At 45.7% G+C, this 25,818-nt stretch overlaps 1 protein-coding gene and 1 pseudogene across 2 annotated transcripts; one reads left to right on the plus strand and one right to left on the minus strand.

Moving 5' to 3' along the window:
- The first annotated feature begins 4,843 nt into the window (after positions 1-4,843).
- LOC109763960 (uncharacterized) lies at positions 4,844-7,778 on the plus strand. 2 transcript variants are annotated; one of them, XM_020322839.4, is made up of 2 exons: positions 4,844-6,243; positions 7,455-7,778. In XM_020322839.4, the coding sequence occupies exons 1-2, from the start codon at positions 5,029-5,031 to the stop codon at positions 7,473-7,475; spliced, it is 1,236 nt and encodes a 411-aa protein (XP_020178428.1). In that variant the 5' UTR covers positions 4,844-5,028; the 3' UTR covers positions 7,476-7,778. The 2 variants fall into 2 exon arrangements, with proteins under 2 accessions (XP_020178428.1, XP_020178427.1); XM_020322838.4 differs by having other exon boundaries at positions 4,870-6,243; positions 7,459-7,778.
- Positions 7,779-9,366: 1,588 nt separating this feature from the next.
- LOC109763964 (uncharacterized) lies at positions 9,367-15,127 on the minus strand (annotated as a pseudogene).
- Positions 15,128-25,818: the final 10,691 nt, after the last annotated feature.

Raw genomic sequence — 25,818 nt, forward strand, 5'->3', positions numbered from 1 at the left:
CACCTTGAGGGCCTTTTTGGTATTTCCCCCCTTGGCTTCTTGGAGAAGCCACCCTTGGGCTTGGCCTATAAATAGGGGTGGAGGGGGCTGCCTAAAGGATCATCCCTTCTCACATACAAGTGCCATGCAATGATCTGGCTTCTCTCTCCCTCCCCGCGAAATAGTTTCGTAGAGCCGAAAGGCTGTCTGGGTTCCGGCAGGAACTAGTTATGGACGGCGAAGCCCTGCCGGATAGATGACACCGTATGTGTGCAACTCTGTAGAGAGATCGTAGTTTCGGTCTTAGTTCGTGAGTGCCTCCCGAAGGGCTGTCCATGTGACCGTCCGAGTTTCGATGGTCCTCCCGAAGGGCTGTCCGAGTGACCGTTCGAGTTTCGAAGGTCCTCCCGAAGGGCTGTCCGCGACACCGTCTGGGGGGCTGTTCGACCGCCTCCCGGAGGGCTGTCTGAGGAGCAGATGAGGGTATACATCCTCGCGGTTGGGAGGTTGTAAATCCTAGCTGCGGGGATCTGCACCGCCGATCGTCATCGACTCTACTTCCCGCCGCGCTACGAGTCGGTAACGAAAAAGATCAAACCATGTATGCAGTCTCCATAGTGGTCCTGGGCTGGTGCGTAGGTCGGAAATTTTTTGTTTTCTACTACGTTACCCTACACCATGTATGATGTAACTACACTAGGCTACCGTGTTTCGTACTCTTCCGGTCCACAGTGGAGATGATTGATTGATTTTATATCGCTGAATAATATAAAATATTATGAGTGCAGACGCTCCACCGTGAGGTTCCTTGCTCCTTCTCGGTCGTCGGGAATCTATGTTCTTCCACTCTTTTTTTTGACGTAAGCTTTGTTCATCCTTTTGCCAACATGCGGGACATCTAGCATCAAGGTGCATGTGTCATGCAAGAAAATGGAGATAATCAGATAAGCAGTGCGTAAGTACGTCATGCACTTCGATGGCAGTGCAATCGCTCGAGTTCAGTAGGCGAACGCCTCGCTCGGGTTTCAGTTAGAGCCCAACGACTCGCACCCACGCGCGTACGTGTACGAGAGAAATGCGCGTCGCTCGGCCCCCGACCACCCACCGTAACCGGGAACTCCCTGATATTTTCCTCGCCCTCGCTTCTACCACGGTTTTTTCCGTCATGGACGGCCCAAAGAATTTCATGCAGCTGCGTCTCCGGCCCGCCCAGGACGGAAAGCCCATTTTCTGTCATGATTTTTTGTCATAAAAGTAGGAGCCCACCACATCTATGATGATACCGGGTTTTGTCACAATTATCGTCATAGAAGTGTCATAAGCATGACAAAAAAAATTCGTTCGGCCCAAAATGTCACGGATGTGTCTTTTTTTAGTGGAAGACAAATCAGGAAAAAGAGGAGAAGAGAAAGGAGTCACCAGCCCCCTAAAGAAAGCTCAAGATGATATGCATGGAGTTGTGAAAGAAAGGGAGTTGGTGTTCGACGAAAACAAGCAGTCAGGGAATACTATGGATAAAAATTTGGAGCCTAGTCCATGTAAACAGATCGTACACCCTGCGGACCCTGGTGTGGGGACATAGGAAATGGAAATGCCAAAAGTTAGCACAACTTAATGAAGATTACCCTAGGGGAAAGGAGAGGGGTCGGAGGAGAGAAGATGTACATAACAAGGAAAGAGTTAAGGGAATCAGATCAGGTACAAATCAAAAGCTTGGTACTTTTAAGTGACGTGAAAGAAATAAAGAGAAGCAACAACAAAATCAGTCCCCTGAGACTATACTAAAGAAGAGAAACACAAATATTATGGAGCTATACTTGGAGGCAGACATATTAAAGAGAGCTAGAATGGAAGTTGACGGTGAGGTTGCTGCGCAAGGGGAAAAAGAAGGAAACACAAGATTGAATGCAGAAAAAACTGGGCTGCAGGGACAGCCCGACGAGTCAAAATGAAAGTAGTAGCTTGGAACTGTCGGGGACTGAGGAATGGCCCGGCAGTTCGGGGGCTTATGGATCTTCAGAAGCGGGAGGACGCCGACATCCTCTTCTTGTCGGAAACCAAGATGGATGACAGGAGAATGGAGAAATTCAAGTGGATGTTAGGAATGAGTAATATGGTGGTAAGAGCCTATGAAGGAAAAAGTGGAGGTCTGGCTCTACTTTGGAAGAAAGAGATAAGTTTGGAGTTGCATAACTACTCGAAATATCATATTGATGTGGAAGTAATAGAAAAGGATGGTTTCAAATGGCGTTTCACAGGCATTTATGGGGAACCATCTAGTGATACAAGGAAAGTAACATGGAGGCTCATGCGCATACTTAAGCAACAATTGAACCTTCCATGCTTATGTGCAGAGGTGATTTTAATGACATATTGTTTAATCACGAGAAAAAAGGAGGACCAACGAGAGCACAAAGTCAAATGGAGGGAGCTTGTTGATTGTGGCCTTAAGGATTTGGGTTATGTAGGGGATAAGTACACCTGGCGCAACCAGAGCTGGGAGGTTGGCCGATACATCAAGGAAAGGCTAGATAGAGCGGTTGGCTCGAGAAGCTAGTGTGCAAGGTTCCCACATTGTAAAGTGGTGAATGGTGACCTGCGCCATTCAGATCACAGGCCAATGACTATCCATAAAAGGTGTTGTTGGGGCACAAAAAATCAGAAGAAGGGCACACAAATTCATGTTTGAGGCAAGATGGCTGCATGAGGAAGATTGCGAAACCATTGTAAACAATGCATGGTCCACAGCAAAGCTGAGAGGGGAGACTACTATTCAAGGTATGCTAAGCAAGGTTGCAGGGGACTTGAAAAAGTAGGGTGTCAATGTGTTGGGAGATCTTCAAAAGAGAATAAAAAATCTAAAGAAAGAGTTGGAGGAGGTAAGAAGAGGTGACATTAATCAAGACCAAGTACCAAGAGAGCACTTCCTCGGAGAGAAATTGGATCAACTTGAACACCAATAGGACACTCATTGGAGACAACGTGCCGATGTCAAATGGCTACAAGACGGGGATAGAAATACATCTCTCTTTCATGCTTTTGCCTCGGAAAGGAAAAGGAGAAGCACCATCCAAAAATTACTAAGAGATGATGGAAGCTGGGCTGAAGGGGAAGACTCACTCAAGGAACACATTAAAAACTATTTTTCGACCATCTTCTCCTCCGAGATTATATGGAGCAACATTGAGGAAATTATGCAGGTTGTAGATCTGAAGGTGAGAGGGCATATGAACAGTGTGTTGTGTGCTGAGTGCACAGAAGAAGAAGTTACAACAACACTAAATTGCATTGGTGACCTTAAGGCACCGGGTCCCGATGGAATGCCTTCTATCTTTTTCAAAAAGTTTTGGCAAACTGTTGGAGAACAAGTGGTCAAGGAAGCACTTCATATTCTAAGAGGGGGAGACATTCCAGAGGGTTGGAATGACACACTCATAGTTCTAATCCCAAAGAACAACAATCCAACGAAGATGAATGATCTCAGACCAATAAGCCTATGTAATGTGGTATACAAGCTGGTCTCAAAGGTAATTTACAAATAGGCTTAAAGTAATTCTCCCCAACATTATCTCCCCTAACCAGAGTGCCTTCGTGCCTGGGCGCCTTATATCTGACAATTCACTGCTGGCATATGAGTTAACACACTTCTTCCAGAGAAAAAGAGAGGGCTCGGTGGGTTTTGCAGCAATAAAACTAGACATGAGCAAGGCATATGACCGCGTCGAGTGTCCCTTTCTAAAGGAGATGATACATAGACTGGGCTTTGACGGAGGGTGGATCAACTTGATAATGAAGTGCCTCTCCACGGTCAAATACCGAATCAAAGTAAATGGGGTTGTTACTGAAACAATCACACCTCAAAGAGGACTTCAACAGGGCGACCCACTCTCCCCATACCTGTTTCTACTTTGTGCGGAAGGGTTCTCAGCCATGCTGCATAATGCTGAAATGAGAGGGTCAATTAGAGGGATCAAAATATGTAGAAGAGCTCCTAGTGTAAGTCACCTTATTTTTCCCGATGATTCTTTGCTGCTAATGGAGGCTAATGCAAGCAGCGCTCAAGAAGTAGAACACATAATCAACATATATGGGAGCTGCTCGGGACAAATAATAAACAAGGACAAGTCATCCATTTTGTTTAGCAAAAATATAAGGCCCTGGTAGAAGGAAGAAATGAAGAGCAGTCTAAACATTAGTCGGAAGGCCTCTCTTCAAAATACTTAGGCCTTCCATTGTAAATTGCTCTCGAGCATGAAATTTGGTGGCACATGGTTTAGCGACTTTCGGTGCTAGATTAAATTCGGGTACGTGTGTCACTTGGTTGAGGCATCTCCCAGAGTTTGTACTAAACTCCGTGGCTGGCGACCTGTCCAGCAATGATACGTAAGAGGAATGCAAGCGTGTTCCATTAAAAAAAAAGCCAAGAACTAGGGAGGCAAGCCGAACTAGTACGGCATCTAACATCTCAAAAGCTAAACATTGGGGACGCTTGGAGCAAACATGATGGCGCCTTGAAGAAGGGGAACGATGTCGCCGCCATCTGATCCGAAGAACCGGACCCGAGGTTTCCCTCGTTGCTTGAATAGGGGCACAGATAATGGCCATGGCAACGCCTTCAAGAAGGGACACAACACTCGCGAGTGCCGTCGCCGCTGTCAGCATCGGCAAGCCGAGCAGGGATTTCGCCTTGGCCTAAGTCCGAGCAATCCCATTTGTCGGCAAAGCAGAATTCGCAGACGATGAAGTCAGGCCACTGGTCAAGGCCGCCACCCCATTGCATTTCCATCATAGGACAACATTTTGGTATCCACCGTTCGCTGGTCGATCTAACGGTCCGAGTTAGTTCCCACTTTCCCTTCACGCCGGTTTCCCTGCTGCTGTATTGCAAATCCCCCTTCTCCTTCCTCGCTCGATCCCCAAATCAAATCGCTGTCCTCCTCCACCCAATCCTAACCCTAGCCACGCCGCGCCGCCCCGCCCCGCCATCCTCGATCCCCAAATCCCTTCTCCTCCACCAAACCCTAATCCCTAGCTACCTAGCTAGCCGCCATGGCCCCTCCGATGGTTCTGCTCGACCGCGAGGTTGAGTTGTGCGACGAGGAGGCGGGGATCTGCGAAGGGCCAATCCGCTCCTCGTGGGGAGGACTACCAGCAAGAAGATCAGCCAAGGGCCAGGAAAAGTTGAGTGACGCAGTCGCCGAGTACCTGCAGACATTCAAGGCCCAGCCGCTCGTCGCCGATCTGCCGGAACTCTCCTCCCTCAACATACGGCCGCCGAAATCCGCCCCGGTCCCGCCGACATCCGGCCTGGAATCGGGCCGCATCTCCAGCGCGGACAAGCACCTGGTCGCCCTCTACGCCGGAGGCTACCGCCCTGGCTACAGCTTGCCGGGGAGCTATCTCATCTACGACGCCAGCAAGGACTCCATCTCCGCCATCCCTTGCATCCCCCCCGACACCTGCAGGACTAGAGCCATGGGGTACCAGTCGGCCGTCGTCATGTGCGGCGCCACCGGGGAAGGCGGTTACCTTCTTGCTGAGCTCGTCTGGGTCTGTCCACAAGACTCCCAAGCCGCGCTCTGGCTCTGGGAGTCGTCCGCCAAACAATGGGTCGTCAAGCTCAGGGACCTGCCCCTTCCACCCGGCACCACAGCCTTCAACTTCTCCGTCCACTCGTGCTTCTCTTTTGGGGGCTCTTTCCTCTGCTGGGTGGATCTACACCGTGGCATGTTGCTCTGTGATCTGCGCAAGGACTGCAACTTCAGCTTCATTGAGTTGCCCCAAGGACCTCCAAACTATGATGCCTCCGATTATCCACACGGCCCTTGCGCTGAGGAGTTCCGTTCCGTGGCCTGTGTTCATGGCTCCGTCAAGTTCCTCGCCTTCAATACATTTGTTGAACGCGAGCCCGGCGAAACATTTGGACTGGCCGTCTGGACTCTGTCGCCTGACCACTCAGTGTGGAGCAGAAGCTACAAGTGCAGCGTTGGAGACATCTGGGCTAACGCCAACTACCAGTCTGCTGGTTTGGGACAGCTTGCTCCGTCGTTCCCTGTCCTGAGCATCCATCAAGACGGCGTCGTCTACCTAGTCGTAAATGATACCAGTGTGGTGGGCCGTCGACTAGTGTTCAAAGCCCAGTACTTGCTTCGTGTCGACATGGGGAATAACAACGATGTCCAGGTCTATCAACAGAAGACGACGCGTATTTATTCCCAGCTCTTTGCAAGTGAGTTCAGTGCGCACCGACGACAGGAGCACCCGGTACTACTACCACCACCAATCATAGTTTCATTTGCATACTACTGTCATTTTATTTATATATGTTCACTATCACTGAACATGCTTTCATTTGCAGGCGTGCTACTGTAATTTTTCTTAGGTTTTATAAAATGATTAAAATTACAATGCTTGTTTATGGCATCCAGTTTGCTTCATACTTTTTAATAGAAAAAAAGATATTTGGTCACCTCCCCATGTTCAACGGTAGATGTGTGATATTGATACTCATCATTCATGATTCTGGGATCAATTTATATATGTTCACTGAACATGCTTTCATTTGCAGGCGTGCTACTGTAAGCTTGCTTAGGTTTTAAAATGATTAAAATTCCAATGCTTGCTTATCTCATCCAGTTTGCTTCATACTCCCTCCATTCCTAAATATAAGTCTTTTTAGAGATTTCAATAAGGACTACATACGGAGCAAAATGAGTGAATCTACACTAAAATATGTCTATATACATCCATATGTAGTCCGTATTGAAATCTCTAAAAAGACTTACTTAGAAACGGAGGGAGTACTTGCTAATATAAATCAAGATATTTGGCCTCCTCCCCATGTTGAACAGTAGATATCTGATATTGATGCTCATCGGCAATCATTATTCTGGAATCAATTTTTATTACCAAATTACTCTGCCCCCTTGTCATATCAGTACCCAACTTCTTGCACATCATGATGACACTCTTTTGCATGTCTTGAGGCTGTTTTTTCTTTTCTTTTCCTCTGATAGAGATAGTGTTGTCATTAGCTTCACCCCGTACACTTTAAGATTTGAAGACTTGGGCATTCAGTGAATATAGCAGGGTACTTGTAGTTCGTTTCTGAACTCGGAATTGGTATGATCCAAGTCCATTCGAAGATGCACATAGCAGATGAAGCATAATTTCAAACTAGAGCTGAGCACTGACAAATGTCTGAATGAAAGATATCAAAAGTAAAAATTGTACCCTTGACACAATGGTCGTTTCAACAATTTTAATTCAGAGCATCCTGGACTGACCTTAGACATTTAGAGCATCTTGGACGGTCCTTAGACATTGTGTTGGGTGTTGCCCAATTAATTAATATGGCCGCATATGTACTCAGCCTTGCATTTTTTTTCTTTTTAAATTTGTTTTTAGATTATTATAACTTGACGTATGGTCACATTAAAAGTATTATGTTTGACAGACTTCTCTGTTTCATTTAGCCAGAGAGAGATGGAATCTAGCGAGTTTGGTGCAAGTGGAAAGAGGATGAAGGCCTGAGATCCTTGCAACATATCATGTGGAAATTTGGGCCGCACCATTATCAGTTGTTTCTGCTTAGGAGGTCCACTGGAGACATTTAATGTCGTCATTATCAAGTAGTAGTAGTTAAACTGGATGTTGGGTAGTATGCATTATGTATGAGTCATGGCTCTATGTCTAGTGAGTGGCTTCTTTTGGATTGTAACTTGCACCAGTGTCATTTTCTTGCATGAATCCTACTGGTTTAATTTAGAAACAATATTAAATGTTTCGAACTATTTTAATGCCTCCCTCCTCTGCTGTTTGCTTGCCCCATAATTTGACTCGTATTGACAGACCAAAAACAACATAAATTCTGGATTTTAAAAGAATATAGTTACTCAATTTATTAACTGTTGTCTGTTGCCACCAAGGCATTGGCTTTTCTTGGTTATATTTCTTCTGTGGCATGGCTGGATTTCTTATGCCTCAACCGATCTTATGCTATTGCAGCCTTGAAAGATCAGCGCAATTTTCAAGTTTCGACGGAAGGTGTACAATCATGGCTCAAGCAAGATGCCCCTTGAGTGTACCCTTTCTGAAGAAAAACTGGTCTTAAACAAAATATTTTCAAGCTGAAAGAGTATGAAAAGGTCGGTCTGCAGCCAGTTGGAGACTCTTTTCAAAAAGAAAACATGGCCTCTTAAACTTAACATTTGTATTTAGTGTAGACTAGAGAGATACTGCAACCCTGGAGGCCCCAAAAACTTTTTAGTAAAAAAAGCCCCTGCCCCTATCTTCCATGGTCGGCGGTGGTGGCGGTGCCCGGCCTCCAAAGGGGCGGGGGTCGTGAGTCTCGCCCCGACGGGCCCCCAGAGTTGCAGCGGAGCTAGGCGGGGAAGCGCGATAGAGGTGCTGGCGCATGCCAGTGGACACCCTGGTGGCGACACGGAGGTGGCTGCCGTGCGAGGTCCGCATAGTGGTGCTGAATGGTGGCGTAACCAGTCAAATGTTACTTCTTTCAAGCCCGTTTCGTGTCTGCCGGACGCGACGACTCCCGGGACGGTGCAGCTGGAGATTGTTGGCTCGGGTTGTGAGCTTTCGGTCGTGCTGGAGGTGGAAGATTGGTTGCATGCCCCTGTTTTTGTGCTGATCTATGGTGGACCGTGGCGTTTCGGCTATGAAGACGAGGTGTTGCGGCAGCGATGATGTGATCCAACTTGGACGGTGTAGCCCCCAATCAGGTGGGGTGAGGTTGTAGGTGTGCAGTGTTATGGACGGCGCCCGTGCGTGTGTCGGCATCTCCCCTCTCACATTGGTGTTTGGTTGTTGTATCCGCGTGAAAGCCTAGGTTTAGTTCCGAATCGGCGATGGCGGTGTTCTCAACGTCATTCCTATGTTGGGAGTATCGTGTATGGAGACATGGAGTGGAGATCCGGTGTTGCGATCATTTGGTGCTCGTTGCTACCCTAGGTTGAGCTTTAGAGGCGCTACGTACGTCGTCACTGCTGCATCCAAGACGATACATTTCTCAAGACCGACCAAGTCCTGACATCTATTCGGCAAGCACTTTTAGGCAATCATGGGTGGATGGTTGATTACATAAGTCACGGTGGTGTGTTGTCGTGAGAGACGTCCGGTGTTTGTCTTTTGGTTTAGGGTAGGCACCTACTGTTGTGGTTGTGATGTGTGCTATAATTCGTCTCCTTAAGGCGGCCCTGGTGTGGAGCTTGTGCTATGCTTGTTGTGTGTAATGATTTGTTTATGCCCTGTTCTTTTTCTTGAGGTAATGCCATTCAGCTAGCTTGATTGAACTTCAAACACTGATGCATCATCGTTTATCGTCACTCTTGAAAAGAAAACATCTGTATATATATGGTACACGGAAGCATCTTTATACGGCATAATCAATAGTTTAATACGTCATTGAGTAATGATACATCATCGTTTATCATCACTCTTGAAAAGAAAACATTTGTATACACCAGGACTCAACCGAACCAAACACACATGATCGAATGTCACTTGTGCTGGACACACAGAGCAAAGCTAGGCTAGTCTTCCTCCCAGCCAAACCAACTCAGAAGCCTCGAGCAGAAAAATTAAGCCCTACCTCACAAAATTAAAGCCCTACCACCATGAACATGGTTCGAAATGGTACAATACAAATTTCAGTTATATAATGTTGAACAAGGCTCAAAGGCTTACAACAACAGCAATTTCCCGCCGGTGTTAGACATGCATTCCGCTCTGACAACACATAACAAGCCATCTAGCTAAACAGTCACCCAGCTCGCATTCCCAGGCATTGCGCTTGCAATCAAGTTTGGGCAATCTCGCAATCGACCGTGTGATCCCCTAGCCTGCAAATAATCAACAAACGTGTGAGCTAACTTCACATATTATGTATGATTGACTATCAAGTGCCATAGCTCACATTTCGATCACTTCATCAATAAAAGCCTGAACAGATGGAGGGCATGGCTTATTTGGGTCTTTGAATGTTATAAGAATGGAAAACAGTAGCTGAGGTAGATAGTTTTTATGCTTCGTCGCCAACGCAAACGCTGCATCCCGCTGTTCTAGAGGGAAGCCCTGCATCGGAAGAAGATTGTATCAGCTTGTCATACAAAATTACAAGAGGGTGTGTATCCGAAGAGAAAGACTAAACATCTTACATTGTGATGCTTAAAAAAATTGTTAGAGAATTTGAGCAAGCTGACTCCATTATCCTTATAAGGGGTACATATGGTCCCATCTCTACCATACCACCAGTGAAAGAAATACGTGTGGTACATTGCAGGAACCTTCTCCAACCTGCTCCCCCAATAGAAATTTTCAAGTATAGCTATCAAGGCCTCTGAATCATCTTCACTGAGCCTTGTAAGCAACATATCGAGAACTGCAGTGATCTGAATTCTTCGAGAATATGTTAACAGCGAGACGTGATTCGTGACAAAAGCAATCACAGCCTTACTTCGACAATCAACAGCAGGACCATTTGATAGGAAATTGATAAGATTATAGAAATAGGTTGGATATTTGTTAATTCCAGCTCCTAAGGCATCGTCAAATATTCCAGAAACTGCACCATAATCAAATAAGGCAAGTCCTTGACTATACTCTTGAGGAGCAGCATCAATATGCACATTACCATCGGCATCGAAGAGAATTTGCTTGGAAGTGAAGCCTCCGAAACAAATTCCAACGTAATGTTTTCTGCCAAGGTATATAAGCACCTTTTGACACCGAACCTGTAGTGGATGATCCAGGTACCACACTTTCATTGCTGGACGTATCTTGCTCTGATAGGGGAGAAGTAGGTCCCATGGCAAAGCCACACCGTGGTAGAGATTCAGAGTAATGATTACATCATCCCAGTTTTTGCGACCAGCACTGCAAAACAAACACAATTTAGTGCTTTTACAATACACAGGGACCCAAAGTATTGCAGGAAAAAAAAAAGATAGGCCAGCACATTACAGTTAACAGCAATCTAACGGAAAAAAAAGCACCACGAATCAGTTTTCGGGAACATGTTAGTACAACAGATGTATCACTAGAGTCACTGCTACAGAAACATGTCAAATAGCACAGCACAACACAGTTAACAGCGGTCTAAGGTAAAAAAAAAGTACCAAGAATCAGTACTTCAGGAGCATTCAGCTCACAATTTACAGTAAGGTAAAAAAACTGTAGCATCAAACTAAAAATACAGTAATAATAAGATTTATAATTAAAACCTACCTGCCACCTCGTAGTCTAGGATTAATATAAACCATAGAATCCTTCTGGAGTTGATAATATGACAAAACTTTAGGTCGAATAGAGATCAGTGAGACTAACTCCCGCACACCGGCAAACATGCTCGATTAGCATATTTGCACTTAATATGTCAAGGTTCTCCTGAACAGGAATAGTTGCTCCACAAAATTTCACAAGTATCTGAGAATAAAACATATGTCAAATATAGAACATAGGGAGAACTACGGTAGTATAGGTTTCATTCTCTGTTATCCAACCACAAGTGCAGATGTATAGGGAGTACAAATCAGGTGTACAAATGGGGGCAGAAAAGAGGCAGTACCTGAACAGTGTTATTAGCGGATTTTTTAATGCTTGCAATAGTAGAAGAGCTGTTGTTTGCTTCTCTGTTATCCCTTGCTCTTTGAGCCAACTGCTTCACCTCCTCACCGATTGTACCAAGTTGTTTCTTGTCTGCATCCTGCAACACAAGTAATGAGTTAGAAAAGAGAGAGAGAGAAATGCACAACCCGAACTAGCTAGTTTTGACTAGCTTACCCTAACTATTGAAATGAGAAACCCACGTAATGTCAAGAGATAGTGCACATATAGAAGTGCATCAATGCTCTAAAGGTCACAAACAGAATATCGGTTTATGAGTACTACAAAGCCAAAGCTATACAAATACACAAAAGAAAACAATGTCCGTACATCAGATCAGTAGATATCCACCCACAAACACATTTAGAAACAATAGAATAAATGACACAGCCTGAAATTGATTGCCAAACTTTGTTGTGCAATATAGGAAAATCTAAAGAAAGTTACCTATAAAATTCATAGCATTTCAGAAGTACATGCAGTGAGCATAGTAAAATCGAGAAATTTAGGATAAAACTAACACGATCGTTAAATTGAGAATTTCAGAATAAAACTAGGATTTCAGAAGTTCAGACAACATACAATATCATTATTGGCAGACTCTGGAAAATCCAAACCCACGAGGTCACCAGCACATCCAAATATTTGGCACAAATTTGATTTTAAATCCATAAATAAAATAAAACTGTTGGAGTAAGTTAGTTATGCTCAATCTATAGTTAATTTTTAGATGATGCGGACACTACTAGAAAGAAATGGATTGGAGTGCCGACCTTGAAACGGTCCATGGGTTTGACAACTGCTTCCCGGGCAGCAGTGGTATCAAGACCCACATCAGCATGAGTAACACAGAAGAGTTTTTCTTTAGAAACAGCAGCTTCTGCAGCATCTATGTCAGTCTTGGCAGCCTTTTGGACATTTTCTTTGCCCGTTTTCTTCTCCGCCTCCCTTAGTTGATCCTGATGTATGCAACAGCTATAATCAGCTTTCATTTTAACTACCAATAGAATACCAAATATCGTAAATATTCTCTTTGACAAGATGTGGCAAATGAACTGAAGCATTTACAGACCTCCAACTTTGAGACATTGCCTTTTAGATCAGCTTTTCTTGCAGCTGGGATAGCAGCTGCATCCAGTGTATTATTGATCGATCCAATTTTCTGATGAAGAAACAACATTCTTAGTTACAATCTAATACAAAGCAGGTCAACAGGAAATGACTACAAAGTACAATTGGCATCATCTTTCATATAAAGGTTAAGGACATAATGTTTCTAAGAAAACAAACAAACTCACAGTAAGTTTTAATAATATCCAATTTATCAGAGCAGAGAGCACCACAACCATATAGCTCACACTAAAAGAGACACAAGCACAGAGGGGGAAAAGTTTACCTTTTCCAATGTCGCTCCGTCCAGTTTAGTTGCTTCATTGATATCAGATAACCATTCTTTGCTTTCAGGGTTGGCAAGCACATCTTCCAGTTTGCGACCAATCGATACAACTCTTACAGGATCAGCGTAGATCTACAAAGCCCATATGTAAAAGGAATTACACAAAATAACAGGGCAGGCAAACGAGATATGACAACATGGTATGTCGAGCTGGGTAAGAGAACGCACTTCACCAAACACAGCTCGAAGACCATTCACGCGCTTTGGGTTGGCTAATTTTATTTCTTGTGCAGATAACTCCAGCTCAGCCTCTATTCGCTGCTTCACTATAGACTCAATTTTTCGCAAATCTTCTGGTTGGACAGGTTTCCCTGTTATGTACTAACAGTTGAGTAGACAAGCTGAGGAAAAAAACAAAAAGTGGATGCAGTATAAAAAGAATCACAGCATACCATGGGAGAAATCAAATCTCAGCTTCTCTGAAAGAGCAATGGAACCTTTCTGGTCAATACAGTCACCAATTACTTCCTACATTTGCAATAGCGAAACCATCATGAGCACAAAAAAGCACTCCCTGTAAAATCTGAGAGGCTTGAAAACATACCCTTAGAGCAAAGTTCAGCATATGGGTACATGTTTGGTTTGGAGCATTAGAGTACGCAGTAGTAGAAGTATTGCAGTGTAATTTAGCAAATTTCATAGGTTACTGATTCAGTATAAAGAATTAATAAGTAAAGAATGTTACCTTGTATTTCACTTCATCGCCAACAGACAATGTCTTGGAGTCAGGCCCTTCCAGAAATGAACCGGTATGCAGGACATAGCCAGCAAACACTTGGACATTGTTCACAGTGAAAGATCCAGATGGCCCCTCGATACTCCCGGTGTCATACATCTGATCCAGAAATAAAATATGGCGTGTCAAAAGAATTCATGCAACGCATGGCGCAACTCTCAAACATGCAGAAGAGAGGTGCATTCGAAATAGAACAAGGAAAAGTTTATATATACAACCTGGAACCACACACAAGATCTAGAAGTGTTGTTACAGCAACAAATATGAACAAGGGAATGCACTATCCTGGCAGTGTGGTTACAGCAACAAGATATGAACAAGGGAATGCACGTCCCTCATATATATAGCGCGCGCTCACATAAACAAACAACCACGTCCACACCTACGGGCTACAGCGGGCACACACATGACATGAGCCAGCACCGATGAAGGTGCATATTGTAACTCCAGCAGAATTTCAAGCGCGTGCGTGCACACGAGAACAAGGGAGAAGGCCATACCTCTGCGCGCAGATCCGCAGTGGGGGCCGCAGCCCGTGGCCTCGAGGTGCCGTAGTAGTCGTCGTGGGTGTCCTTGTGGCCGCGACCCCCTCCAACTGCCACCGGAATGCAGGCCCCCATCTGCGCGCACCGCGTCGAGTCCCTCCGTGGCGGCGTGGGGCACCGCCGCACCAGGCTCGGGTTTTGGAAGCCGCACCGCGCGACCGACTCTTCGAAGCCGTCCGAGGGCACTCCGCCGCGGCTCACCTCCACGCGCATCTCGTCGCACTTGCTCTTCTGGCCCCGCCCTCCGCGGCCGCCCTTGATGCCGAGGGCCGTCGACGCGCTGACCGGAGTAGGGCGTCGGCGCGGGGTGTCGGTGTAGCTTCCGCACGTCCGCACGGCCTCCTCGGCGCCGGCCGCAGACGTGCCCTCACCGTCGCCGACCCGTACAGGGCGTCGTCGTCGCGGAACCGCGTCGTGGTGGCGGTAGCGCTCGATGTGGCACCCGCACGTCGGCAACGCCTCCTGGACGACATCGGCGACCGCGCCCTTGCCGCGCATCTCCCCCGGCACCACGCGCCTCTCAAGCGTCCGGCTCCCGCCCTCGCCCGCCGCCCTCGCCGCAGGTGTACGAGCGGCTGACCTGGCCTCGTCGTTCGCGTGGCGCCGGGTCGGGCAGATGCCGCCGGATCTGGCGCAGCGGCCGACGCTGGCCGACTCCTCGTCCTCCCCCTCGGCCGGGTCGCCGCCCCGCCCCTCCCCCTTGGACGGCGCCATGCCGCCGAGACCTCCCTCAGCCGCCGCTAAACCCTACCCAACAGCGGAAAGGGAGGGGAGAAGGGGAGAGACAGGAAGGCGAGGAGGCCGCGCGGGGTGAATGATTGGGGGCGCGGAGTGTTTGGGTTTCCGTTGGCTGGGTCCCGGGTTTGGGGATGCGGGTGGGGCCGGGGTGTCAGTCTTACCCTGTGGCACTTTCAGTCAACACCCTTGTTCATTCAGAGAAAGGGGTGTAGCAGATCCGGCAATACCGATTCAGAGGAACGGACGGCTACGATTGCTCCTTGCCCGGACGACGAGTCGCCACAGCAGGATTTGCTTTACCGTTGTCGCGATAGCATTTCTACCGTTCACTGTCTTACGCTCGCTATTGTTTTCCAGCCTATAACTAGCCGGGATGTGGTTGGAGAGGTTCATTGTTGAATCCCCGGTTGCTACCTACCATGGCTAGCACGTGAACCCTACATTCTTCGCCCTATAGAAATAATAGTTCGGACCCGGTCGATAGTTCCCACATTCTTCGTCGATTTACAATTCATCTCTTGTTCGGGTCCTAACAAATTGGTATCATGAGTCATCGATCCTTGGCGGAGGCATTTCCTTTATGAGTCAAGACTTCTTTGGTGACGCCCTTTGGGCAGTCTAATGCACCGGGCACTTTCCAAGCATTGATGAACAACATTTTTGGCCCTTATTCGAGACAGTTTGTGTAAGTGTTCTTTGATGATATACTCATTTACAATAAAGCTCTGAAAGATGACATGGAACACATTGAGATTGTCCTGGGAGTTTTAAAGGAAAACCAGTTATGTGCAAAGTTATCTAAGTGTGTTTTTGCATTAGAACAAGTAGAATATCTGGGTCATATGATCTCTGTGGCATGAGTAGCCACTAATCCACAAAAATTCAAAGCTGTTGCAGACTAGCCAACACCTGATAGTGTTACAAAATTAAAATGCTTCCTTGGGTGAGCAGGTTATATAGAAAACTTATTAAAGGGCATGGAGTTATCTGCACACCCTTACATGATCTATTAGAAAGGACAATTTTCCTGGAAGAGTGAACATGGCAAAGCTTTTGCTCAGCTCCAAAATGCTCTCATTACAACCCCAGTTCTAGCCCTACCAAATACCTCTCAGCCTTTTATCTTGGAGACTGATGCTTCTGGTAAAGGAATTTGGCGCAATGTTGATGCAGCATGGAAGACCTCCAACATACTACAACTCTTCCTTGTGCCCTAGAAATATTGCACTTTCCACTCATGAAAAAGAGACTGTGGCTATTCTAGAAGCACTTAAAAGATGGAGACTATCTAATTGGAAATGAACTCATCATCAAAACAAATCAACGGTCTCTTAAATTCATTACTGATCAGAAAATAACAGAGGGTGTTCAACATAAATTTTCATAGAGGGACTTCCACAATCTCAAGGCAATGAAGTAATATTGGTGGTAGTGGACAGATTTACTAGGCATGCTCATTTTGTACCACTAGCACATCTATACACTGTCCGTGGTGTAGCACGTGCCTTTGTGGACAACATTATCAGATTGCATGGCCCTCCTAAGCTCATTATTTCAGACATGGACGGAATTTTCACTACTAAATTGTGGAAGGATATTTTTGCTAGTTTGAAAAGTGAACTGAGGTACATTATTCCTGCCATCCTCAAACTGATGGTCAAACTGAGAGGGTAAACCAATGTGTGGAAACTTATCTTAGGCGCATGACAACCAATGAACCCAAGAAATGGTGTTCTTGGCTTTCTTTGGTAGAGTTTTGGTATAAAACTACATATCATACCACCCTGAAAATGTCTCCCTTTCAAGCTATTTATGGTTTTCCTCCACCCTTGATCTTTGAGCTGGCTATTCCGGAACCTGAGGATGAAGAAGCTCACACCTTCTTGTCTGTTAAACAACACATGTTGGAACAAATGAAAGACAACTTACAACAAGCCTAGAACAGAATGAAAAGATATGTAGATCTCAAGAGAAGTGAAAGAGTGTTTGAGGTTGGAGACATGGTGTATCTTAAAATAGAACCATATAGGCTAGCAACTTTCGGATTCAGAGGAGCTCTGAAATTTACAAAACAAATATTATGGACCATTCTTGATCATCCAGAAGATTGGCAAGATGGCTCACAAACTTCAATTTCGTGACCATGTGAAAATCCACCATGTTTTTCATGTGAGTCAACTAAAGAAGCACATTGGCAGCAAATCCATACCTAGCCCAAATTTACCCATGGTCACTTCTGATCGAACTATCAAAACAGGTCCTCCTTTAGTCTTACAAGTGAGGCAAGTTCCTAGAAATAACTTGCCTGTGTGTAGTGGTACATCCAGTGGGAGGATTTGTCACCTGGAGAGGCAACATGGGAAGACGCGGAATTTATCAAGTACATATTTCCAAAGTTCTTCAAGACAACAACTCAAATCTGGCGTGCAAATCAACAAGCGCCATGAGGACACGTCGTTTCTCAAGGGAGGGGCAATGGCAGGCTTAGACTATCGCACGTTCAGTTAACATCGTTGTTCATTCAAAGAAGGGGTGTAGCAGATCTGGCTCCTTACTCAGACGACTAGTCGCCATCGCATGATTTACTTTACCGTTGTCGTTGAAGCATTTCTACCTTTCACTGTTTTACGCTCGCTATTGTTTTCCGGCCTATAACCAGCCGAGATGTGTCTCGAGAGGTTCATTGTTGAATTCCCCAATTGGTACCTGCCATGGCTAACATATGAACCCTGCACTCTTCGCCCTATAGAAATAATAGTTCAGATCCGGTCAATAGTTGCCAAATTCTTCGTAAATTTATAATTCATCTCCTCAAATATTGTTTTGGGTCCTCACAAATTGGTATCATGAGCCATCAATCCTTGGCAGAGGCGTTTCTTGGTGAGAAAAAAATTGTCAAATCGGTGATTCACACCCCTTTTCCCACACTTCTTCGTGAGTAACGGCGAAGGTGGTGTATCGGGCGGCGTCGACAGAGGGGTTGAGGTTCGGGGTGGCGGTGTGGAGGCGCTCGAGTCGGTGAGAGTTCGGGTATGGATCAGTAGAGCAGAGGTGGTTGTTCGAGTACTCTGCTCGAGCGGTAAAATCCCACGTTCAAGCATTGATCCGTGTGCCAGGGAGGCGTGGATCTCGGTGGCGGCAGGATCAGAGGTTTAGGGATGGTTGCAAGGTGATTCCTAGTGGTAAAATTCCCAACCTACACCTCAGACCAAGGGGATGGGACGCGCAAAAGCAATCGATGAGGCGGATCTTCAAGAGGTTCTATCCTTGCACAATGATTTGGTGTTCTGCTAAAAGATAGTGCCCAAATGCAAACTCAGGTGTCTAAATTACAAGAGGAAGCACAGTCGATAAGTTCCAAGCAGGGAGGAATTTCATTACAAGTTGGGTATGTAGAGAAAGTACTTTTGGACTTCAGTAAGCAACTTTCAGCTATCAGCAGTTCTGTTCTTCACACATTGGTGAAAACAATGTAGAACATGCCTCAAAGTGATAACCCTTCCAGTTTGACTCAAGTGCTCAGATCTCCTACCTTGCATCATGAGCAAACACATGAAAAAGTTGAAAGAGTGAATCGGTTGAGGAAGCAATTAGCAGCAGAGAACGAAACATCTAAGCAATTGGAGAACTTAGAAATGTTAGAACTAACAGGGCAACAACGCCTCCTGGGTTTCCCATCCAAGTGAGACAGGACACTAATAGTGTGGCAGTAAACCCAGTTACCGCAAAAAAAATGTACACACTCCTGCATTCAATAAGTTTTATCAACAGAACAAAGACATGCAACTATGGCAAGGTTATTGTAGAACATATGTACGAGAGGTGCAAGCACAGTTCATGAAATCCTTAACTAAAAGTCCCAAACTATATTTTCCGGAGAATATCCAATAGGCTAGATAAGGCAATGCAATAAATATTTTTAGATGTTTGTTGCACCTGAGGGGTTAAAAGTATCTCTTGTTCAAATGTATGTCACCGATGAAGCTGGTATATGGTTGAGAAGACATGGGAAATCGAAGAAACAACTCTCCTTGAAATAGTTTGGAGTTGAGATGGTGAGGATATTTTCAGAGCAAGGCTCTTATGACTTAATTGAAACCTTTGAAGGGATAATGGAAGATGTGCTGGAAGAAAATGCTGAGCTGGGAGAATTGTGGTTTGTCAGGTGTTATGTGAATGATTTAAGCGAGGGAATTAAATTACAGGTTAGACCATTAAGGCCACAATCACTCACTGATGCTTATTGTCTAGCCAAGGAAGTGGAACCTAACTATCCTACAGTTAGTGCCATCCCTAAGAAGCAAATCAGTCCTTATGTCAATTATTATCAGAAGAACAATGGAAGTTTCCAGAACAAAAATAGTAACACAACAACACATATACAACAGAGTATACCTGTCAAACAAACAGAAAGCACTACTGGCACATTTCAAAAACTCGGGAAAGTAGGAGAGTGTTGGAGGTATGGAGACAAGTGGATGCATGGTCATACATGCAAGCTCATTCCTAATGTTCACTTAATGCAACAATAATTGGGAGAGCAAACTTCTAACGCAGAAGAAACTATTCGAAAAATACAAGAGGAAATTCCTGAAGAAGAGGAACAAGCTATGTTCATTACTTAAGGACGATGTTATCAACCGCTCCTCGGTGACCTCCCCAGCAGGGGAAACGAAGACCCTCTTGCATGGGAGCACAGAGAATCTTATCGATCATGTCCTCCTCTCCATCAACGACGCTGCTCACCTAGCGACTCACATTGTGGCGTACCACTCGACGCGATAGACTTATATCTAAACGCAGCAAAACTTATGCAGCGTTTGAGTTTGTTGGTTTGTTGCACCTTGGATGCTTTTTTCTTTCTTTCGTTCTGTTACCTTTCTGGTAGTGGGATACGATCCATTTTTTGATCGAATGGAAAAAAATCACGCCCACTAACAAGTGTATTTGCACATGTATTGTGGGAAGGACCTCCGTCCGGAAATACTTATTGGAGAAATGGATGTATCTAGACATATTTCAGTTATAGACATATCCATTTCATGAGTAATTCCGTACGGAGGGAGTAGAAAATAATCCATCTCTATATACGGCAACAACATTCTTCGGTTGGGTTGACTAGCCCACGCGCGTCGAATCCGTGTGGCACACCATTTTATTTTCTATCTCTTTCTCTCCCCCACAAACATGTGGGACTTGCTACCACGGTGGCATGCCATGTAGGTGGAATCAACAAAATAGAAGTGACGGATATCTGCCCAAGTGTTCCCGAACATCAAGTTACATGATCAACTTGTGTCTTTCCTAAGTTATCGTATGACTATGTGTAAGGGCATATTTATCCCTTAGTTGTTTTGGTGATTGATGACAATGCTTTTGCGGACTAATCGTGTGCATTGAGTATTTCAGACATATCATGACTAGGCACAAGACGATTTGGTGCCCCTCAAAGACTATTGAAGACGGCATTTCTCTACGTTTCTTTTCGGTGGATTTGAGTCATAGGAAAGCCGTACTATTAAGAGGGGGTCCGCTTTGGAAAGGTTTGGGTGGAATCATCATGTACACGTCTACTCCTTTTGCACCACCTTCCTTTGGCTCTTTGGAGCGTCCTCCGTCTTTCCTTGTCTATGCAAAATGTCGTGTTGCTGAACTGGGGCATGCGGTAGTACTGCTCCTCGGAGCGGTAGTATCGCAGGCCCTTGCGGTAGTACCGGCTCCTGGTGCGGTAGTACCACAAGTGCCCACGGTAGTACCACACCCTTGGTGCGGTGGTACTTGTGGCCCCAGGCCAGGCGGCTGCTGCGTTTGCGGTAGTAGGGGCGAATGTAATTTTTTACATCCGCGCCCTACGCAGGAGTACCATGCGCTCTGGTCAGGCTCAGCTGCATGCGCGGCAGTAGGAGCGGATGTAATTTTTTACATTCGAACCCCGCGCGGTAGTACCGCTCCTGGCTTGCAGTACTACCATGTCGGATTTTTGCATAGATCCCAACTCAGCAGAAGTTGCCACGGATGTATTTTTATATGTATGTGCCTTCCCAAAATCTGGACTATCACTGCCTTGCGGTAGTACCGCAAGGGGGAGCGGTAGTACCGCACCAGCGGTTCTACCGCCCTCTGCTTCATCACATCAGGGCTGTTCTGGTTTCTGCTGCACGGGCGGTAGTACCGCGGGGCCCTGCGGTAGTACCGTGTGCCCTTGCGGTAGTACTGTGCTATGCAGGCTGAGTTGGTGGGTAACGGTTGGATTTGTTCTTCCACTATATAAGGGGTGTCTTCTTCTCCAAGAAGACTTACCTCTTCTTCCCCAAAACTCCATTGTTGCTCTACAAGCTTATTTTCGCCCGATCTCTCTCCCTAGCCAATCAAACTTGTTGATTTTCTAGGGATTGGTTGAGAAGGCCCAGATCTACACTTCCACCAAGAGAAATTTGATTCCCCCCACTAATCCCTTGCGGATCTTGTTACTCTTGGGTGTTTGAGCACCCTAGACGGTTGAGGTCACCTCGGAGCCATATTCCATTGTGGTGAAGCTCCGTGGTTTCGTTGGGAGCCTCCAATTAAGTTGTGGAGAGAGCCCCAACCTTGTTTGTAAAGGTCCGGTTGCCGCCTTCAAGGGCACCAATAGTGGAATCACGGCATCTCGCATTTGTGTGAGGGCGTGAGGAGAATACGGTGGCCCTAGTGGCTTCTTGGGGAGCATTGTGCCTCCACACCGCTCCAACGGAGACGTACTTCCCCTCAAAAGGAAGGAACTTCGGTAACACATCCTCGTCTTCACCGGCTCCACTCTTGGTTATCTCGTGCCTTTACTTGTGCAAGCTTATTTGTGTTATATCCCTTACTTGCTCGTGTGCTTGTTGTTGTTGCATCATATAGGTTGCTCACCTAGTTGCATATCTAGACAACCTACTTTGATGCAAAGTTTAAATTGGTAAAGAAAAGCTAAAAATTGTTAGTTGCCTATTCACCCCCCCTCTAGTCAACTATATTGATCCTTTCAATTGGTATCAGAGCCTCGTCTCTTCATTAAGGACTTCACCGTCCGAAGAGTATGGTTGACACCGTAGACGGTGGGGAGGAGCACTCCAGTGTGAATCCGTTCTCGTCTACGGCCGATGGGGGAACCACGGTCTCTCGTGAGGAATTCAATCTGGCTTTGGACACATTGAAAACCTCCATGACGACCGAGGTTGAAAGCATGTTTAACAAATTCCTAGAAGGGCTTAAACTATCCACCGCACCGATGAAAGTGGGTGATCCCACTAACAAGGTGACGGATGCTAAATCTGATAAGGGGGAAGCTACTAGTGAAAAGGCTCCTTTTTCTAGTGGTAAAAATGGCACCGGCATCTTTGCCCATGTGGAACCTCCGCTCACTTATGGTGGACCGATTCCTTCAACTCATTTGAATCATGCTGGTCCTCCCCCCAAGATTGTGAAAAATGAGGACTTTGATTCTTGGGTTTATCGCTTTAAGCGTCATTTAAACCATGTTAATACTAATTTGGAGAATCATTGAAGAAGGTTTCCATCCGCATGATCGAAGCAACTTCACCCCTAGAGAATCCGCGGATAATCAATTCAATGAGAATGCTCTCTTCATCATCCAAGATGCAATTCCACCAGAAGATCTTGCTCATCTCCGACCCTTCACCATTGCCAAGGATGCATGGCGCCATGTTGTTTCCCTCTACAGGGGAAGCGCAAGCATTCAACGCTCCAACTATGAAGTGGTGCAAGATGAAGCCGATGAGTTCGCAATGAAAGAAGATGAAGAACCTCGTGAGCTTTATCGGAGATTATCTACTCTCGCGGTCTCGCTCCGAGATCATGGGAGCAAAGATACGGATGACAATTGGATCAAGCGCAAATTCCTCAAGGCCATGATGCCTTACCACAAGGCCATGTCCTCCGTCATTCGTCAAAGGCCGGATTTCCACACCTTGTCCTCAAGTGAAGTGTTGGACGAGTTTGTGGCTATGAGTATCTTGGACAAGACCGCCGACAATGCAGTGTTACGTTCTCAAAGAGCAAAGAAGCCCAACCTTGCCTTGAAGGCCAAGGATAGTGTAGAAGAAGATGATGAAGAGGAAGAATAGGAGAGCAACCCCGAAGATACAAAGTATGCTTATCATGAGCACATGGCTCTCGCTTCAAGGCAATTTTGGAGCAAGAAGAAGACAAGGCCCAACTTCAACAAGAGCAACTCAAGTAGCACGAAGGGCAAGCAACGTGTGAGGACTTGCTATAATTGTGGTAATGTGAGCCACTTTGTTGCGGAATTCCCATATGAGAAGAGGGAAGACAATGGTGGCAAGCTCATCCGAAAAGACAAGGCCAAGTCTTTCCCCAACAAGAGCAACTTCACCAAGAAGACTCCTCCCAAGGGATTGGTGGCACAAGAAGAGTACAATGAGGATGATGAAGACGGTGAGTCGGGTGCCATGGCCTCCGTTGCCATTGCAACAACTCCAAGGGTGTCTCTCTTCGACTCACCTAATGAGAACATCACCGCCGAGTGCCTCATGGCCAAAGCCACCAACAAGGTAACCCCCAACATCAAAACTACCATCATTACTAATCCTTCTTTGATGGATTGCATTGATGAAAATGAGGGTTCTAGTGGGGAGGAAAATGAATTTGAGTCTTTTATGAGTAAACTTAAGGGTAAATCCAAGAAGCACTTTGTTGCTCTCTTGGAACAACTTGGTGAAGCCAATGACATGATTGAGGCTCACGAAGAAACCATCTCTAAGATGGAGGGGCATAGTCGTGACAATGCCGATGAGATATCGGATCTCTCTAACGCTCTTGAAGAAGAGCGTGGACATCGTTTGGCTCTTGAGGAGTCATACAACGATGATCATGCTAAACTAAAGAAAGATCTTGATCATGCTGTTGTTGTATCTCGTGTGCTAAATTCCGAGAATGCCAAACTTGGGGTCGATCTTGCTAGACTCAAGGAGGAGTTTGATATACTTGACAAGGCCCACAAGGCCTTGAAGGGTATTCATGCTAGTCTTAAGGAGTCTCGTGATCAACTTCAAGTGAAGCTAACTGCTACCTCTTGAGCACAGCGTTGGTTTTCCCTTGAAGAGGAAAGGGTGATGCAGCAAAGTAGCGTGATTATTTCCCTCAGTTTTTGAGAACCAAGGTATCAATCCAGTAGGAGGCCACACACAAGTCCCACGCACCTACACAAACAAATAAGAACCTTGCAACCAACGCGATAAAGGGGTTGTCAAGCCCTTCACGGCCACTTGCAAAAGTGAGATCTGATAGAGATGATAAGATAATATTTTTGGTATTTTTATGATAAAGACTGAAAGTAAAGAAAGCAAAATAAACGGCGACAGAAATAGCTAGTTCAGGGAAGATTAATATGATGGAAAATAGACCCGGGGGCCATAGGTTTCACTAGTGGCTTCTCTCAAGATAGCATAAGTATTACGGTGGGTAAACGAATTACTGTCAAGCAATTGATAGAATTGAGCATAGTTATGAGAATATCTAGGCATGATCATGTATATAGGCATCACGTCCGCGACAAGTAGACCGACTCCTGCCTGCATCTACTACTACTACTCCACACATCGACCGCTATCCAGCATGCATCTAGAGTATTAAGTTCATAAGAACAGAGTAAACGCATTAGGTAAGATTACATGATGTAGAGGGATAAACTCAAGCAATATGATATAAACCCCATGTTTTTATCCTCGATGGCAACAATACAATACGTGTCATTTCCCTTTCTGTCACTGGGATTGAGCACCGCAAGATTGAACCCAAAGCTAAGCACTTCTCCCATTGCAAGAAAGATCAATCTAGTAGGCCAAACCAAACTGATAATTCGAAGAGACTTGCAAAGACAACCAATCATACATAAAAGAATTCAGAGGATAATCAAATATTGTTCATAGATAATCTTGATCATAAACCCACAATTCATCGGATCTCGACAAACACACCACAAAAGAAGATTACATCGAATAGATCTCCAAGAGAATCGAGGAGAACTTTGTATTGAGATCCAAAGAGAGAGAAGAAGCCATCTAGCTAATAACTATGGACCCAAAGGTCTGAGGTAAACTACTCACACATCATCGGAGAGGCTATGGTGTTGATGTAGAAGCCCTCCGTGATCAATGCCCCCTCCGGCGGAGCGCCGAAAAAGGCCCCAAGATGGGATCTCACGGGTACAGAAGGTTGCGGCGGTGGAAATAGGGTTTCGTGGTGCTCCTGGATGTTTTCGGGGTACGTAGGTATATATAGGAGGAAGAAGTAGGTCGGTGGAGCTACGAGGGGCCCATGAGGGTGGGGGCGCGCCCAGGGGGGCAGACGCGCCTCCCTGCCTCGTGGTCTCCTCGTTGATTTCTTGACGTCCACTCCAAGTCCTCTAGATCACGTTTGTTCCGAAAATCACGTTCCCGAAGGTTTCATTCCGTTTGGACTCCGTTTGATATTCCTTTTCTGCGAAACACTGAAATAGGCAAAAAAATAGCAATTTGGGCTGGGCCTCCGATTAATAGGTTAGTCCCAAAAATAATATAAAAGTGTATGATAAAGCCCATTAAACATCCAAAACAGATAATATACTAGCATGGAACAATCAAAAATTATAGATACGTTGGAGACGTATCACTAACCAAGGAGAAAGCCACCTTTCCTCATATGGTTTTAATTGATAATGCAAATGCTACTAACCCATGTTGTGAGCATGTGCATCTTGTTGAGGA

The sequence above is a fragment of the Aegilops tauschii genome, chromosome 3 (assembly GCF_002575655.3).
Source record: "Aegilops tauschii subsp. strangulata cultivar AL8/78 chromosome 3, Aet v6.0, whole genome shotgun sequence".
NCBI classification, from domain to species: domain Eukaryota; kingdom Viridiplantae; phylum Streptophyta; class Magnoliopsida; order Poales; family Poaceae; genus Aegilops; species Aegilops tauschii.